The 14,165-nt window shown below is 34.7% G+C and overlaps 1 protein-coding gene across 7 annotated transcripts in view; it reads right to left on the bottom strand.

Annotated features, from left to right (window-relative positions):
- The window catches only part of THOC2 (THO complex subunit 2), an 83,368-nt gene that overhangs the window by 16,403 nt on the left and 52,800 nt on the right, over positions 1-14,165 (bottom strand). For 4 of the 7 annotated variants that reach the window (XM_051968612.1, XM_051968614.1, XM_051968613.1 and 1 more), the window contains exons 21-33: positions 10,415-10,594; positions 9,485-9,649; positions 8,817-9,092; positions 8,080-8,221; positions 7,739-7,896; positions 6,887-7,015; positions 5,770-5,901; positions 5,499-5,683; positions 4,774-4,958; positions 4,400-4,502; positions 3,166-3,599; positions 2,953-3,011; positions 1,404-1,556 (exon numbers count right to left, since the gene is read on the bottom strand). In XM_051968612.1, coding sequence (XP_051824572.1) covers positions 1,404-1,556; positions 2,953-3,011; positions 3,166-3,599; positions 4,400-4,502; positions 4,774-4,958; positions 5,499-5,683; positions 5,770-5,901; positions 6,887-7,015; positions 7,739-7,896; positions 8,080-8,221; positions 8,817-9,092; positions 9,485-9,649; positions 10,415-10,594 — 2,301 coding nt within the window. The remainder of the gene's footprint in view (positions 1-1,403; positions 1,557-2,952; positions 3,012-3,165; positions 3,600-4,399; positions 4,503-4,773; positions 4,959-5,498; positions 5,684-5,769; positions 5,902-6,886; positions 7,016-7,738; positions 7,897-8,079; positions 8,222-8,816; positions 9,093-9,484; positions 9,650-10,414; positions 10,595-14,165) is intronic. The other 3 variants (XM_051968616.1, XM_051968618.1, XM_051968617.1) reach the window with 1 other exon arrangement.

The raw sequence follows: 14,165 nt of genomic DNA, 5'->3' as shown, positions 1-14,165 counted from the left end.
AACCTTCCTGAGAAAGTATCCAAAAGAACATATTGACATATATAATCTGAGACACAAACCTATTTTTACTTAATCTCACAAACAACTTTTAAAATATCCACAAGATTATTCCAGTAATGATAAAAAAAAAATTTTTTTTCTGAATTGACATAACATTTATACTTCTCTGAAAATGCATTAAATTCTCTCAAAGAGTCTTCCAAGGATAAGAAATTTCTCTTGAATGTCATACCACATTCTTAGAACATCATTTCATGATATAACCACACTAATTTAAAATCCTTGAAGATCCACATGCTTTATCTACCCAATATCAGCACAGTCATTTATTTTATTTTAGTTACAAATCCAGAAACAGCTAGTGTTAGGTTAAATGTCGACAACTGGCCTTCTTTCCAAAGAGCAATAGAAAGCCTTTCCTAATGGTCCACTAATAAGAGAAAACACCCTTATTAGACCTTAAGCTAAACATTTATGCATGAAAAAAGTTTACCAAACTATAGTACTAAAACATACCCTGGAATAAAATGTGTAAAAATCAAATCACAATTGTGATACCAAGGAGTTAATAGTGGTATTTAAATACCTCTGGACTAAGTCATTTCTGGAAAAATGCTTTTAATAATTAAATCTCTTGACCTTCTCATATTGCTATTAAGAAAAATAAAAGACTATCAACCATATGTATATAAAGTGAGAAGATTGGTTGTTTTCCTGCAAGTGTTTGGTTCTTTGGAATGCCTATGTTTTAAGAGCCAGTCAGAACACTACCAATTTGAAGTGTGCCAATCCAAACATGTCTGTCTCCAAAATCAAGTAAGAATGCTGAATGGCTTATTTGCAAAATATCAACACATTTTGTTAAAGCTTATTAAATTAAATTAAAATTTATATTACTATAGTATATTACAATATATTAAAACTTAATCCAATTTTATATCAATGGGTTTATTTTCACACCAATCCTCACATAGGCAATAATGTATAACTTAAGACATTAGTAGTCCAAGTATTTAATTACCTCTGTTTGCCTTAGGTGCTGAGAAAACTATCTCACAGGCTTGTTGTGAGAATCAAATGGCATAATATTTGCAAAGAGCTTAGCATAGTGCCTAGCACATATCAAATACTTAATAAATGCTGATTCTTTCCCCTTCCCTCTCAAGTAGGGAAAGGAGATATCTATTAAATACAGAAATAAAGAACTCTCCGGTATACTCAAGACATCTAGCCAGCATCTTGGGCAGAATCTTTATGAAGAACTTAAAAGAAAAACATAAAAAAGAACTGCAACAAGAAGGTATGGACAGACTACAATATACAATCAGTAGAGATGGTACCCAACTTTTTAACTGGTACCCAACATTAATTGCTAAGAGTTAGATGATTTAAAAGACTCAAACCTTTGTGGAAGACTCCTTGAGCTCGCTGAGGTTGTCCTGTAGAAAATGAATGGAGATGACAGGTGAGCTGGAATAGTTCTCAGAATCCCGAGAAACTTGGAAGTATGGTTGTAACCTTGAAACAAACCAGCTACTCCTTTTCTGGGAATAAATCTAGTGATGTTATCACGTGAATATCAATATGAAAACAAAAAAGAAAAAAACAAAAACAAAAAAAAAAAAACAAAAACAAAAACAAAAACAAAAACAAAAAAAAAAAAACAGAAAAAAAAACTATGTGAGATATCAAAAGATAAAATTTTTCATGCCCAATTTGACAAGTGAAAATTCCTCCCACTTTCTCCCAATAATTTAATAATATATGCCAATCTTTTTTCCTACCCCCACTTAAAATATAAGCACATTTAGAGGCTTAAGGGGGTGGGGAAAATATTACATCAACTTTTTTCCACTACAAGTTTAAAAAACAACGGAGGTTACTGTGGAAGAAGTCTTATTCCACATGTCTTTTTAAAATCCACTTAAAAGGTAACAATATTTAGTATTCATAATTTTTTTTCATCCTATCAAGAATACTTAGCAGTTTATGCTTGGGGGATATAAAAAAATAATCACGCCTTTTTCCAAAGTTCATAAAAAAAGTGAACCTTACGCCTCCCACAGAAAAAAAAAAAAAAAATAGTAATCACGGTATTCCACCACAGTGCTCTTGATGAAGAATTAGTAACTTACAGTTTTAAAGGTTCAACGTACTGCAAATTCAAAGATTCCATGAACTTAGATGATTTAGAATTAAAATTAAACATGGAGCAAGGAATGGCTACCCTGAGTCTTCAAGAAGGCTACACCCACGATTTTGTGCTGCAGTTGAATGCCTGAGGTTTCTCTTTGCTGGGTGGTAGGACTGGATGTCACATCTGCTTTTATCGTAACGCTGGGTTCAACACGTTGGGAACCCAATGGGTATAAACAAACCTCCAAGGGAAGACACAACAGAAGCTGCATGCTCACTGAATATATACAACTACAGGAGAACTGATCACCAAGGAGACTTTAAAATGGAACTCCTTTCAAGATTCCTTCTTAGAAAGGCACACATCGGTATGATGCTCATCAAGAAGCCTGATGAATTCAGAGGTATCTTGTTTATCCCGTATCATCCAGGAAGTCTTCGGTACTATATATTCTTCAATATGAATGCCGAAAAAAATAGGCTCCATTCTGTTGCCAAGACTCATTTGCTTGTAGCTACCATTGCACTCCAAAAAAAAAAAAAGGACTGCTTAAAACAATAAGGCACTTCTGGGTAAAATTTCTCTTGCATTTTGCAAACACTATTTACAAATTTAGTGCTAGGTCCTTGAAGTTTTAGTAAGAAAAATATGCAACAGAAAAAAGTCCACCAATACAGACAAGGAATGCATTGTGTAATGCAATACAAAACCTCCAGTGGCTCCAGTGAAGGCACAAGACTTGAAGGAAGTCGGGACACTGGTATTCCAAACAGGTGAGCCTAACATGGACGCTGCCTTCCTCAGGCTATACTAACCTTTACTGTTGAGGAATGTGATGGAGAAGAGTGGCTATCAAGTTTGCGGCGTTTTTGTTCTATTAGAAAGAAAGAACAGCCAAAAGAAATCAGTTAGAAAAAAAGACTATTTCTATTTAATACTTTTTCCAATTATATTTTAAGAATGAATTTGTTTATAGAAAGAATCTAGTAACATGACAGGATATAAATAATATATAAATTTGAACTTACCCCTTTCAGACTCTGATGTTTCTGATCGGGGAACAGGTGACTTCAAGGACCCAGCAACTGGTATCTTTTCTCCTCCTTTAACATTTTCCTTGGATTTCGTTTCCTTCGCTACATCTCTCTCTCTGGATGGTTCCTTGTCTCTATCCTTTTCTACACTTGACTTTGATTCAGTGTTGGTAACAACTGTCTTGAATTTTTCATCTTTAGACGATTTTTCATCCTTCTTGAATTTTTCCTTCTCCTTGTCAGACTTGGGTGTTTTTTCCTTGATCTCTTTAGATTTGTCATCTTTATTTGCCCGTTCTTCCTTTGGTTTTTCTTTGCCATCTTTACCAAGTGCCTTGGCCTCTGGAGTGGCAGCTGGAGTCTTTTCTTTTTTTTCTCTGTCTTTTTCTTTCCCGCTTTTCTCTTTTTCACTTTCTTTAGTAACTTTGCTTCAGAGAGATTAAAATATAAGGGTTAAAAATTAATTTTGACAATTAAAAAGGAAATATCTATTTGTAACCTTACAATTCAAGGAACATGAAAAACTTCAGGTGGCTCATTCACTGCCCCACCCCTCTCCTCTTTCCATCTAATTTCTAATTCATGTAAAGTACAAGATTTGAACCAGACCTTGATGACTCCAAGGCAAACCTGCTATCCTTTAGGTCACACTGTCTCATCTATCTACATAATCTAAATAAACCAAGGAAGTAACAAATTAAAATGGATAAAAATTAATAAAGTGAATCTGATAAAACTAGACCTAGAAGGCCACATAATCGGACCCTTCTAATTTTACAGAGGATGATGCTGAGGCCCAGGGTACTTAAGCTATATCCCTAAGATCATATAAGTAAGTAGGCATTAAAGAAAAGCAATGAAATCAGGTCCTCTGACTTCAAAACCACTGTTCGTTCCTTCCACTGTCATACCTCATCAAAAATAGGCTGAAGGAATTCATAAATTACAAGTTTACAACAGAGGTTATTAAGTGGAAGCTATGCTTGATGTATGCACATCACTCCACAATTCTCCACAAACCATGAGGGAAAAAAAAATACCATAGATCTGACAATGGGATAATCACTATGCCCAAGCAAAAGCTGTACACTATATTCCAAAGCAAAATATAGAAACATATTTTGTTATGTTAAATAACAGTTTTATGATTAACCCTTTCATCAATAATCCATATTGACCAAATACAAATTCAGGAATTAATATCACAGAACATAATTAGAGCTAGTACCTATTAGAAGCACTGTTTCCATTACTTGTAGTCGCTTTAGGTGTTGTACTGGCAGCTTTACTAGCAATTTTCACAGCACCCTGAGACTTCTCCTTTACTTTATCTGAAATAAGAAAAAAATAAGACTTTATATAAAAAGCCCCTATGCTTCTGGGAAGCAGCATTAAGCAACATTTTTCCAGTAAAAAGGCTACGAGTAATGGCTATGAAGCAGCAACAGCCTAACATTCTCAGGATACTTAGACACTCTCTGCTTCAAAGTTGTCACAAAACACCACCCCAAATGCACCAGGATTTAAGTCAATATTACTTTCTTGAACCAAAATTTTAACCTAATTTGGGGTTACTTAAAATTTTCTATGGAAATGGCGTACCAGTCTCCTCAGTAGTGCTTTCTTCCAATTTAGCTGCATTTATTGTGAGTGATGTAGATAGGCCAACACCACCGGGCCCATTTTGTACAGTGGCAGCAACAGCATTCCTTGGGGGAGGATCTTTGTGGTGGAATTCATTTTCAGGTATCATGTATGGCTTTCTACTTTTCAACTGCCCAGAATAGCTGAAATTCGCACAAAGTGTTAAATACACAAACAAAAATCAAGGTATAAAAAAATTGGGTCTCATTCTGTAAAATAACAAAAAATAAGCTACATTTCACCTTTCAAAATATATAAAAATTTCCTCTCTCCCCACCCTTAATCTCAAAATTGCGGAAAGCCTTTAGATACAAACTTAAACAAGTCTCCCTTCACCTGGAATTTCAAAAAAATCTCAAAACAAAATAAAATTCAATCTAAAAATGTGGCTTTTCTTTCACTATTAGATTAAAACACTGCTACTTCACCTTGTGATACAGCTAGGTCCTTCCCTTTAAGCCCCCAAAACCAAGACATATGACTTTGAAAATGTCACTCTATCCAGTATAAACCAGAAGCTGATAACTGCAAGTGACAATTCTCACCAGCCTGTGGGGACATGATCTCATAATTTCCCGAAGTAAGTCAGAAGATAAAACTTCACCACTGTAAAACATTTCAAAGTCTTCAGCATCCTTCCGTTATCTAATTTCATAAAACACTTTATAATAAGATTATGTTACCCCATAGCCAATGCATATAAGTCAGGTCTCTTCTCTTTCTCTTCTTGACAGATTTTATGGACTCTTCGTTCCAAAGCCTGGCCCAGGTTCAAAACTTTAGGATACCATGGAAGTATTTTGGTCAGTACAATGAGAATGTTCCTGATATGAGTATATTCACCCGTTTCAAGGCAATGCACTGATGCCTACAACAGATTTTGAGAACTATTACCAATTTCAATCAATACTAAGAAAAAATAAGTCTTTGAAAAATCATAACTTTGGTTTTTACCTTTGTTAGTTTATAATGCCACTTGTGTACAACATGTCGAAAATTCTCATAGTCTAACTGATCAGCTTTGTTTCCACCGTCAAATCCAGTTGCCCGTAAAATAGTAAGGAAACCTGGATAGTTACCACATTCCTAAGGAGAGAGTCAATACATATCAACAAACATTTATTAAGCACCAAGGACATAAGTCTAGGCAAAATGCAAGGCACTAGAGATACTAGATGTGCCCTCAAGGAACTTAAGATATAGTGAGGGGAAACAGCATGAGATTTATATAAGGATTTATAAAACAGATTTTAAAAAGATCATTTTGAGGGAAAAGCACAGGGGATGGGGGTGGGGAGAGAGGGGTGTGTGTGTGTGTGTGTGTGTGTGTGTGTGTGTGTCTCTATGTGGAGGATGGATTACAACAAGGTGCAGAAAAAGTCAAAATCTACTGGAACAGTACTAAATTAGGGTGATAAGCCATATGAGTGAAGAGAAATGGACAACTGATCAATATCATGGACATAGAAATGACAAGATTTGATAACTGGATGGCTGCATGAGATACGAGGAGGTAAACATAGCATATGCAAAGTTGTAAACCTCGGTGACTTAAGTGGATATCCCTCTTGAAATGGGATAGGTTTTGGGGGAAAGAGATAAATTCTGTTTAGGGCATAGTGAGCTAGAGGTACCTAAAGGATATCCAGTTAAAAATAACCCAATAAGCGGGAAATAAAATTCCTTTTCCAATTCATTATTTAACTATACTCAAAAGGAAAAATAAATGTTTAAATACTAGATGGTATTCAAATAAAGGCTCAGTGATTTTACTCAATGATAGAATTACTGATTAGGAAGGTACTGCATCTAATCTCTGTGCACTCCACCATACAAAAACCTAATGGGTATTTTAGTATTTGGTGACTTGCCACTGACCACAGATAATAATCAAAATAAGTATGACTCTTTTCCCAGTAAAGGAGCTATGTTTCTCAGCACCTCAAGTTTAACTAAGATGAAACATTAATCTTAACCTTTATTTTCAAAACTGAACTAACATTAACAGTTTTAACTTAACTTTTAAAGCTTTTACTTTAATTATAGGTAAAGTTTAAGATAAAATTCATACCTTTTCATATATTGTTCTATCACTGTGCCACCTAGTCACAGTTTCTAACATGCAGCAGAGAAATCTTCCATAGCGACTACCTTCATTTTCAGTACAGCTTGCTACTGTGTAAATTATGTCAGAGAAAACCTACAACAAATAATTAAAATATGAAACACAAAACATGAAAAGCAGAATTTCTTCTCCTAAAAGCTTTTATTCAACATAATTTTTCTTTGTTACATCTTTTGAAATAAAAATTTTCCCCATTATATAATACACTAAAACACTAATTAGCTCAATTTAAATCTAAAATATTTCCACATTTGTATTCTCACACCTCTATTCAAGTCTTAAGCCTCATTACAGTATGTGGTGACCCTGTGCTCTTGAAGACAATGCCTACAAAGTGCAAGTTCTCATGTCCTTCATGGCTCAAAAAGTCTTCAAAAGTATAGGCCTAGACTAGTGTTGTTCTCATCGGCATGTTGAAAGGGAATGAACTTTTCAGCAATATCAATTCCCAAATACCATCTGCTAAAGGGTTTTCACTACTCAACAACAATGTGAAGTTACTGACCCCAATGAAATTGCAGGTGCCTGAAAAGTATTAAAGGACATATTCTGACTCAATCAGATACACAGGAAAAAAAAGAGAAAATAAGCATTTGTATAGTGCCTTATATGTGCCAGGCACTGTGCTAAGCATCCACCACAACTTAAAAAAAAAATTAATAATAATAATAATAATAACAGTTTCACATTTTTGTGGAATATCTGCTTAAAAGTTATGCTAGGTAAACTTTTTTTTTAATTCATAAATACTTTTTACAGACTTGTGTTAAACCCACAACTGTAAGATAAAGAACTTACTCGGTCATAACACAAAAGTGTGGAAAAATTAAGTGTTTTCTGCTGATGTACCAATTCTACAAAACGAGCACAGTAAACCGCATCAATTGCTGAAAAAATGCAGCGAGGAAATATACACAGTTGCAGAAATTTTGTGATAGTTTCATTTTTTGTAGATTCTAAAAAGAATAAAAAAAAATAAAGGATGAATTATGCCTTTTGAATCAAAGAACATTACACACACACACACACAAATATAGTTGTACAACAAAAAAGCAAAATTTATGAAAACAGCTCTAAAATCAGAAAGGCTTTCTTTTAAGTTTAACAGTAGGGAGAATGAATTAGTTGCATTAACTTACTTGCTAAAAGCCAGTTGTCTTTTTCCAATTTTAATCTCTGCAGAACTCTCTGGACATGTTCTATCTGTTTCTTCTCTTCTTCAAGAAGTTTGTCCTGAAGGGCAGTACACCGTTCCTTCTCCTTTTTCTTTTTATTTGGAGGCTAAGAGAGAATTAAAAAAAAAAAAAAAACAAAAAACTTGCTATTTTTTCTGATTATATACAATTTACCCCCATTCTTAATTTTCTCAAAAAAGTAAGATTACTAAAATTAGTGATGCTTTTTTTTGGTTCTGATTTTTCTCTTCCAACATGATTCATAAAGAAATACGTTAGGGCAGTGGAGAGAACACCAGCCCTGAAGTCAGGAGGACTTGAGTTCAAAAATGGCCTCAGACACTAAACACTTTCTAGCTGTGTAACTCTAAGCAAGTCACTTAACTTCAATTGCCTCAGCCAAAAGAAGAGAAAAAAGAAAAAAAAGAAAGAAAGAAAGAAATATATTAAAAAAAAAAAAAAAAAGAATGTACATGTTTAACAAAAAAAGACAAAAACAAAAAATTGTTTCTACATCTAACTGGGGGAAATAAAAAAATTTTAAATAATAAAACAAAAATGTAACTGGAGAAAAATAAAAAATATTACTTTATGAAGCGAAAAAGGCTTTTTTTTCCCCTAAAGCTACTAAGTTATATACCAGTATTTATAAGTTAACATTATGAAGGTATTAGAGTTAAGCTAGTAGAATAAAAACATACCATTTCCTGATTATCATCAACTGCTTTCATCTGGATTTTCAGTTTGTTGACTTCTCTTTCATAGCTATTCCGTGGAACTGCAAGGTCATACATTGTCAATGACCAAAATGTGGCATAGAATTGGGGGCTGATGTCATCCCACACTTTTGGCAAATGCAAAGAGACCACTGCCTCATGGACTGGAGCCATCACTAACTCACACGATGTGATATATTTATGAACTTTATGTTGCTGCTTACTTCCCTTCTCAGCTTTTTTAAGCTCATCATACTTTGACTGGGAATGAAAAATAAAAATCAAATGGTTACTACACAGATAATTTCTTTCTTAGTATGTGGATTCATCCACAGGTTCTAAGATCATTGACCACTAATTTCAAAACTAGCATTCTACATAAGTTTGGCTACATAAGTCTGTATAATCTACAGATTTCAAAATTGTAACTGTCCTGGGCTATGGTGAAATACTAATTCATTTAAATTCAGAAGAATCTATTCACACAAGATTTTCTTTCTAGGTAATTCAAACCCCTAAGGTAGAAAATGGAAAGCAAAACTAGAAAATAGAAGCAAAACTTTTCAAAAATCAACATCACTGACAATTTTTGCTGTCTTTAACACACACATGACTCTAAAAAACTTTGAAATTTTTTTTTAATATTTACTCACTGATATATGGTGTGCATACATAGGCCTAGAAAGGAAAAATGCTGCATCATGAGGTGTATGGAACTCATTGCAAAGCACATCAATTGAAGGCACTCTCTTTATATAATCCTCTGTGCTTAGATTAGATGCTAAAAATCCACCAAACTGTACCAGGGTATCATGACACTAAATTAAAAAAAAAAAAAAAAAAAGAACAAAAATAATCACATAGATGCACTATTCCTTCAAAATAACTATTTCCCAAGAAAACTTATAAAATGACCTTTTAAATCGGTTACTTCATTGTATCAAAAGTTAAATTTAAAATCATGAAATGTTAGAGCTAGAAGGCACATTAAAGATCACCTATTCAAATACTATTAGTGTGATAAAAATTTGCCAGGCCAAAGAGGTCGTCTTATCCAAAGTCACAGTTCCAGCGTGGTTTAGCGTCAGAAAATTAGCTTATCTAGATCACAACACAAACATCTCATCTTTCAGAAAAATTTCTTTCAGTATAGCTTCCTAATCTCCTGGATTATAGAATGTGCTTTCTAAATACAGTTGTTCCTTCAACCTTAATATGCAATCTGATAATCTAGATTTAGTAAGAAAACAACCACCCACAATTATATCTGTGTCTGGGATTCAAAATAATTAAAGAAAGGCAAGTCTGATCATGAAAAAGATTACAATTTACCGACATTAGTTCTAAAATTTCTATCGAGTTGAAAAACCAGCAGACACATCAACATGTAATAAATCGACTCTACTACAAAAATTCTACCCCTCATTCAGCTGGTATGGTACCAAATCCTTAAATATACCATAGAAAGACATGCATTACACACAATAAGTATTTTATGTTTGAGAATAAATGAGCATAAAACAATCTTAACAATGTGCTCCACATCAAGCATTTACTAAAGTATACAAACCCCATTTACTTACCTGGTCATATAATTTTCCCACAAGCTTTAAGTGTTTCTCTCCTCCTTCCTGAAAGATTACACCATTTCTCTGCTGAGCCATAAGTAAGCATAGAGGAAGGGCAAGATCATGGTCCAACAACGCATCCTTTAACCTCTGAGAGGATTTTTTAGTGTTTCTGATCTGTCCAAAATAGCCACCCTGCATGCCCCCCCCAAAAAAAATAAAATTACTAAGTTTCTACACACACACACACACACACACACACACACACACACACACACAAAAGCACAAGTTCCAGACATGTGACTTCTTCAGGATAAAGAAACCCCAGTGAGGAAATTTGCTCTACCAAAGTAGATCAGCAACTATTCTGAAATTGTAATGTTAGAAAGTTTCCCTGGAGGCATTAAGAAATTAAGTGACTCATGCAGGGTTACAAAGTCAAAATGTGTCAGAAAGAGGACATGAAGCTAAATCTTCTCACCTCTAAGGTCAGCTCTCTCTACTATATCAAGTTAGATTATATTAGCCACCTACTTTGACAAAGATACACCAGATAATCATATGCCTTAAGTAAAATTATAAAGCCACAATTTCAAGATTCCCTGCTTCTCTTCCTCTAAGAGATGAGATGTCTCCCCCTCCCCCAATATAGAATACTATCAACTACACTCAATTAAAATATTGGCAATTCAGTATTTTTATATTGCTGACTCTTCCTTCCTCTTTACTCTCTGCTATTCTTGTAATGGTAGATAGGGCTTTTCAATGACTATTAGAAGAACTAGCTCAAAGTTGAAAACTACATGACAAACAAAACTATAAAATAAAAGAAATTTGTAGCTAATTGGAAAGTTGGTAGAAAGGTTGGGAGGATTTCCTTTCACACAGCCAAAACCAACCACAAAGATTTCATTGGACAGCTGGCGATCTTGTCTCAAAGTATCCATGAAGAACATGACATAAGCAATGGAGTAAGTATAGCTTATGTACCAAAATCTAAGGAAAAGTGTAAAATAGAAGAATTTTATTAAAAGTTTGACAAGATTCTCCAAACCAAAGCAACTTGCACTTTGATACGCAATGACTTTCGGGGGTGGGGGAAGGAACGCTCCAAGATTGACATACTTGACATTCCCTCAAATATCCTAAATTCCTCTAGTCCCTTTCAAGCTTCTCAACTACCAGGACTTAATCTTCTATTCCATCTCAGCTAGAAATAGGGCTGGTCACAATCTTGGTTTTGCTATATGAAATAAGCGTTTTACATCCATATTGAAGAACGCTAAAATTCCATGATTAAATGATGATCTTCTTTCCATCTCTATCCTTTACTCCTCTCCTAAATTTATTCTTTATCCTCACCATAACCTCCAATTCCTCTACTCCTTAATATTTTCCCTAACATCATCTCAGATCTGACTACACTGTCCTTGCAGTCCTCTTACCCTTATCTCCTATATCTAATAGCATTGCTATAAAGCTTTAAATTTGGCAAAACATTTTAAATTTATCATTTGATCTCATCCCTCTATCACATCACACTAAATCTTCTTTAATTCTAGTCACTGATGAAAAGATGGCCCTTTCCCCTCAGTAAAGATAATCTCGAACCCATCCCATCTCTTCCAGTATCTTACCTAACATCATCCCCTATTTCTAATCTTCAATCTCCTTCCCCTCTCTACTGACTTTCTTGCTGCCTCCAAGAACACCCAAATTTTCCAGGCCATAATCAATTCCTTTCTCTGACTCTACTTCCTCTCCTCTCACACTCTTCTAAATCCTCCGCAATACAGCTTGCAAACTCATCATCCGAGCTGAAACTGCCATCTACAAAACTACCAATGAACTCTTAATCTTAAATCTAATGACCTCTTTTCAGTCCTTATCTTTCTTGTCAGCTTTGCAGCACTTGTAATTGCTCACCACCCTTTCCTCCTGAACACTCTCTTCTTGGGGTTTCCATATTGCTATTTTTCTATTTTCCTTCTGCCTACCTTGTGGCCACTATTTCTGGATCTTCTTCCATAGGATGCCTACTAATGGTGAATATATCCCAATGCTCCAACCTTAACCTTTTCTTTTCTCTCTCAAATGACAGCCTCCATCAGGTATCATGGGGCTCCATATTTCTACTACAATAAATCTCAGATCTATACATCCAGTGCTTATGTCCTTCGTGAATTCCAATTCTAAATCACCACCTGCCTTCTGAACATTTCAAATAGGATATCCCATAGATACCTCAAGTTCACTAGTATTACTCCCAAATGCACCCTTCTTTTTAATTTCCTTACTTCCCTATTAAGGATAGCATCTTTCCAGTCCTTCAGGTTCACATCCTATTAATTACCCTTGTCCCTTTCCTCTTCCTCCTCCACCTACAATTAGTTACCAAGCTTTACTGATTTTGCTTTTATTATTATTAAAAAATGATGATTCTAATTACCCCTCTCATATACATCTCTGTCTACTCACATGACCACCAACACATTTCAGGCCCTCCTCACCTCTAATTATGTAACTAAATGGTCTTCCTGAGTCAAATCTCTTCCCTTTCCCACACATTCTCACAAAGTTTGCCAAAGTGGTATTTCTAAAAGCAACAATCCTACTATACTAATTCATGCTTTAAAATCTCCAGTGGCTTCCTATCGCCAAATACAAACATTTGGCATTTAAAAGCCTTCACAATCCAGCTCTAGACTAACTTCCCAGGACAGTTACATGTTATTCCTATTGCACACTCTGGCCTATTTTGCTGGTGTATGAATTTTTGTGTAAAAATAGTTCGTCTTCTAGATCTCTAACTTTGCAAAGGCTATCTCCATTCACGAAATGCTCTCTTCCTTCCTAATCTCTATCTCTTAGAACACCTAGTTCCTTTTCAAGCTCAACTCAAGTGCCACCTCCCACAAAAGATCTTTCCTGATTCCATGTCCCCAACTGCTAGTGTCCCCCAAAATTACTTGACATATTTTGCATTTACTTGTAAGTGTATATGTTGTTTGCCTCCTGATAGAAATGTAAGATCTTTGAGGATAACTATCTTTTGTTTTTTGTCTGAGAACTCCAGTAAGCAGCACAATGCCTGGAACTTCATAGACACTTAATATTTATTTGTTGATTGAACATGATCAAAAAAAAAAAAAAAATGAAATTTACTGTGTTTTAGATATAGCAAATGACTGAGTAGTGATGTGAGTCATATAAGAAGTAACTGTGTACAGTCACAACAATTAAAGCAAAAGTCAAAATTAACATCAAAACCAGAACAAAGGATAAAGATGACACAACAATGAGAACAAATACATCAGCTTCAAGATGACCTACACAAGCTGTAGATGCCCAAAAAATGGAAATTTGAAATAGGCAAAAGATATTGACCTTAATTATCATCATTTCTTGAAGAAGTTTAAAAGATACAATGCAGTTGCCACAATGAGGCTAAATGATCTCAGAAAATGATCTTAGTCAGCAAACACTATCTTCTCGCCAAGTAGAGAGACATGTCAACATGAGGAAGCACCCATTCAGATTAAAAATTTACCTGGAATATACTATGGAAGATGATGGTGAAAGATTAAGAGCAATAGCACTCACAAAATGGCAAAAAGCAGTGGAGGCAAAAATTCAATCCACAGAAAGCTTGATGGAAGACCGAACTAAACTACATCGATCTCAAGAGCATCCTCAGATGCAACTGGGAGGAGGACAAAAAAGAGAAAATAGAATGTTTTGCTAAGCTTTCTGCAACAATCTGTGT

Source organism: Antechinus flavipes, chromosome X (assembly GCF_016432865.1).
Source record: "Antechinus flavipes isolate AdamAnt ecotype Samford, QLD, Australia chromosome X, AdamAnt_v2, whole genome shotgun sequence".
Lineage (NCBI taxonomy): Eukaryota > Metazoa > Chordata > Mammalia > Dasyuromorphia > Dasyuridae > Antechinus > Antechinus flavipes.
The sequence above is the reverse complement of the archived record's forward strand: the minus strand, read 5'-3'. Positions and strand labels throughout refer to the sequence as shown.